This window comes from Clupea harengus, chromosome 5, assembly GCF_900700415.2.
Source record: "Clupea harengus chromosome 5, Ch_v2.0.2, whole genome shotgun sequence".
NCBI classification, from domain to species: Eukaryota; Metazoa; Chordata; class Actinopteri; order Clupeiformes; family Clupeidae; genus Clupea; species Clupea harengus.
The window spans coordinates 19,645,194-19,650,193 of NC_045156.1; the positions used below are offsets into that span (position 1 = coordinate 19,645,194).

The 5,000-nt window shown below is 47.7% G+C and overlaps 1 protein-coding gene across 1 annotated transcript in view; it reads left to right on the top strand.

Annotated features, from left to right (window-relative positions):
• LOC116220473 (plexin-A1-like) overlaps nt 1–5,000 on the top strand; it is a 141,357-nt gene that overhangs the window by 99,792 nt on the left and 36,565 nt on the right. Inside the window, exons 6-8 of the mRNA XM_031567178.2 lie at nt 1,483–1,606; nt 1,911–2,064; nt 2,921–3,020. Of these exons, the coding sequence (XP_031423038.1) occupies nt 1,483–1,606; nt 1,911–2,064; nt 2,921–3,020 (378 nt within the window). The remainder of the gene's footprint in view (nt 1–1,482; nt 1,607–1,910; nt 2,065–2,920; nt 3,021–5,000) is intronic.

Sequence of the window (5,000 nt, forward strand, 5' to 3'; positions counted from 1 at the left end):
TGCATTGGTAACCACAGACACCTCAGTCCCCACTGTCCCACCCCCTGTCCTCTCATTCAGTAGCTGACACATGTTTCCAATGACGACCCCCCCCCCCCCCCCCCCCCCCCCATACACACACACACACACACCCCAAAACCCCAGTCACATCCACCCACCACAAGAGGCGACACTGACATGAGCGCAGCGTGTGACTTCGCGCTGGAGCCCTGGCTAATGCAAAACAGCTGGAGCGCCGTGCTCAATTACAGCGCCACTTTATATACAGTATAAAGAACAAAACCTAAAAAAACCGATTCCCAGTGGTGGCACAAGTCTGACTTTTCACAAGGTGTGTCTAGGGCAGAAAGTGGGGGAGAGGTGGGGGTGAGGAGAGAGTGCGTCACAAAAGAGAGGGAGAAAGAGAGCAGGAAACATTGTAAACAAGTGGAAGGGAGAGACCAGAGGGGTGTTAAAGTGCCTGTGTGGGAGGAAAAAAAGAAAGGGAAAAAAAATACAACTGGGCAGAAGATGGCTGAGCCTCGCCAAGAGGGGGAGGGAGGAGAATTAGCATAGCATTTTTAATCGAGGGCGTGAAAATGGTGGCAGTGACACACAATCACAATCAGCCAGAATCAGCCTGGCTGCCAGGCACATGTGCCTGACCTTCTCTCCTCTCTCTCTCTCTCTCTCTCTCTCTCTCTCTCTCTCTCTCTCTCTCTCTCTCTCTCTCTCTTCCCCTCTCTCTCGGTTGTTGTTGCCATAGTGTCCTTTTACCGCATTTCTTGTATTTAGCCAGCCCCCCCGCCCCATGAAGAAATAGATGGCTAGCGCAGATGCTAATGTTAGGGACGTCCTTACCGGCGGTGCTAAGACCTCCTCCACAGTGGCTTTGTTCCCATGCATGCAGGTCACAGTACCCTGTGCCATTTTAACACTGATGTTTGTGAACAAGGATCGCTAAAGCATGCAGAATGACATTTGTATGGTTGTATGACCATTTACATTGAGTGAAATGTTTCTCACACACACACACACGTGCAGAGATTATTCAGACACACAGAGAGAAATGTCCATATGCAAATGGAGATACTCAGAAAGAAGGGCATTCATTTATATACAAGTAAACAAATGCACACCCACACAGATAAAAACACATGGGTTGTGTGTGTGTGTGTGTGTGTGTGTGTGTGTGTGTGTGTGTGTGTGTGTGTGTGTGTGTGTGTGTTTGTTTGTGGGGGGAGGTTTCTAGTGTGTCCGCTGTTTTTATAGCGCAGCTTAAGAGTGAGGACTGCTGCATCAGCACTCCCAGCCAGCCATTAAATCCTGTTTGTTATCTGCGGGGGACGCTTGTGCTTTTCAAGAAATTTTTACTTTATGCTCTAATGACCCTTGTTGTATTAAACCTGCTGCCTGTGTTCTGTCTCTCTTTATCTTTCTCTCTGTTTCTCTCTTTCTCTCTCTCTTGTCTCATGCCCTCTTTTTCTCTCTCGCCCTCTGCAGTTGTTCTCGTAAGGACCGGTGTGAGAGGGCCAGCGAGCCACTGCGTTTCGCCTCAGACTCCAGACAGTGTGTGGAGCTGACCGTGCAGCCCAGGAACATCTCTGTCACCATGTCTGAAGTACAGGTGTGTGTGTGTGTGTGTGTGTGTGTGTGTGTGTGTGTGTGTGTGTGTGTGTGTGTGTGTGTGTGTGTGTGTGTGTGTGTGTGTGTGTGTGTGTGTGTGTGTGTGTGTGTGTGTGTGTGTTGCATGTTTGCATTAGCTTGTATATGTTACTGTATCTGTACACTAATCAGCTGGTAATGGTTGATTATGTTCTCATCTTAAGCACTATGCATCTAAACAGGCTAATCAATTCATTTTGAATTTTAATGTAATTGCCTCTTCCTCATGCATATACACACATCCTAATCCACTGTCTACGTTGCAGCTGGTTCTGGAAGCGCGGAACGTTCCGGACCTGTCGGCAGGGGTGAACTGCTCATTCGGCGACTTCACAGAGAGTGAGGCGCGCATCTACAACGGCCTCATTTACTGCCTGTCACCGTCGACCCGACAACTGGCCGCCATCGCTCCTCATCAGGGTGAGGCCAAACTCCCTACCCCCTCTCACGACAGGGCTAGAAGACACACTATATGTGGGAGGATATTATAATGAATTAAATAATACCGGAGGGCAAGGGAAAACTTCAGTGTAAATTTGTGCAGGGTTTACAAAATGGACAGCACCAGAAAGTCATAATCAAAGAGAAAAAATAATCAACAATGTAGACTATGAAAAAGAATTAGGGACATTTTTTGCAACAAGAATGCATACTTCTCAAAGTCTCTCATCCCACACACATATGGGAACTTTCCAGATGAAAGTCTTGCATTCACAATAGAACACTAGTGCATAGAGTTCAAAAGCATTTAAAAGCGAAGCGATCTTCAAGTTCAAGTTAACTTTCGCCAAACAGTTCTCAAAGCCGAGAGCGAACGGCGTCTCTCACTCATGGCCCCGGTCTTCTCTCTCAGCCCAATTTGAAGTGGTAGTCGAGCAGTCGGTCGTGGCTGCCTCAGATCGTATACGTACGTCTGATGTGTGGTGTAGAGGCGCCGGGCAGACAGCACGTTTCTTCGCCCTGGCACGAGCTGCCTGCTTTCCCATCTGTGTGCAGTGATCTCTGGCTCTCAGAAGCGCTCCTGCACGGCTCCTATTTTGGCCACCGGCAGAGGGAATGTTGAAATCACGGCATAGAGATCCTCACTATTTTCACTGTCGCTTTGTCCTTGAGTCACGGAGCGCAGGGTTGCTAAGTTACACATTTCACTCCTTTTTTTTTTACTCGCTCGCTCATATTTTGTCTCTCTTTCTCTCTCTGCCTCTCTTTCTTTTTTACCTCTCTCTCTCTCTCTCTCTCTCTCTCCATTTCTCGCTACCTCTTGTGTTCTCTGCAGGGGACAAGCGAGTGGTGAGGCTGTACCTGAAGTCCAACGAGACAAAGAAGAAATTCGCCAGTGTGGATTTTGTCTTCTACAACTGCAGCGTCCACCAATCGTAAGACCCGCCAGTGCATTCTTTCTTTCATTCTGCAGTTTTTTCAGCTCTCCTCTCTTTGCCCCCAACCTCTCTTCTGCTTCTCCCTGTGGAGCTCTCATTTTACACTGACCCCCAGCACACACACACACACACACTTTTCAAATCTCCAAACTGTCTGCGGGTCACATTTCTATCGTCATGGCAACGGCAGTGCTGCGGTGAGAGATGATTGACAGGGCGTGGTAGAGATCGGACCAAACATGAGGCTGTTACTCTGTTGGACATCTCGCCGGCTCACAGGGCTCTGAGCCGGAGCCCCTCCCCAGAGAGGATGCTCACTCTTGGGCAGGAAGGGGCTGTGAATCCCCCCTGCTCTCTCCACCCACTGTGGGAGCGTAAGCAGGGAGAGGCTGGGGTAAGCAGGGACCAGATGGCTGGGATGATCCCCTGGGGTGCACGGTGGGTCCTGTTGCAGGATGGGGCCTTGCGTGATTCCCATAGGACCATAGACACACACACACACACACACACACACACACACACACACACACTTAGTTAGAAATGCAGGAGACAGTATCCCTCCGGTACTTAATGCAGCCACATAAACACTCTATATTACCTATGCCTCTTTACTATGGAGCATAGACACCATCCAGCCCTCTCTAGGACTCTTAACACACACACTCTCACACACACACACACACACGAACACACAAGTGCATTCTCTCCGTGATAAGCTCTTAACGCCGTCTCTCCCACACACATTGCTTTAGGTACTGTCAAGGATCATCATTCACTTCACACACACTTTAAACCGAGCTCACTGTACACTGATATTCTATATTGTGTTACCCTGACTGAAACCACACACATGCACACACAAACATCTACACAGACACAATCACAGACACACATACAATCACACACACATACACACAAACACACACACACACACACACACAAACACACACACACACACACACACACACACACACACACACACACACACACACACACACACACACACACACACACACACACACACACACTTGGACCTGCTCTTCTCTGTCCCTGTAACCTCTTGTGCATTTGTACATCTTATTGCATCAGCCATAGCCCATCAGTGCAATAATGAGCCATAAACCCTCACAAATCTAATCAGTAGCTCACACTGGATATGTAGAAAACTGTGTGTGTGTGTGTGTGTTTGTTTGAGTGTGTAGATCAAGATGAATGCCATGCTCAGTGAATCTCATTGGCTTTGGATGATGCGTCTAAGGCACATGAATGTCCACAAGAGAGCAGAGCCATAATGTCATCAGGAATTGACTGGGTTTGTCTGTCTGTGTGCACGTATCTCTGCGTGTGTGTGTGTGTGTGTGTCTGTCTGTCTGTCTGTTGTATCACTATATGACTATAGTTACAGACAGCACTGTAATCCCTTCAAGTGGATTCTAACGTATTCATTGCCACGTTCACATTTGATGTGGCGTTTAGCTATCCTGCTGCCCCTCCACTGCTCCGGCTGGAGAGTTCGCTGCATTGGACTTCTTTTGTGGTCAGTAAGTTATGTGCTCAACGTCTTTGCAAATGAGGGCTAGCCCTCAATGATTTGAAATACATTTCAGAGATTCACAATGAGTCAACAGTGAATGTTCAAAAGACTGAGAGACCCAGCATTGGAAATCATTTCATTACACTGGCAAGACATGTATCGTCACTCCTTTGTCCTATTACAAGGAACTGGCAAGAAACGCTTTTATTAAAACACACACACACACACACACACACACACACACACTCCCTCTCTCTCTCTCTCTCACACACACACACACACACTCCCTCTTTCTCTCACTCGCTCACACACACACACATACACAGAGCCTCCTTATTTATTCTACTGATTAGGTCCTAGTTGTGCACTTTTAAAAATGCCATAAATTTGCATAGATATATTAATCTAATTATGAACCCCACTGTTTCCTTGATGGGGGGAAA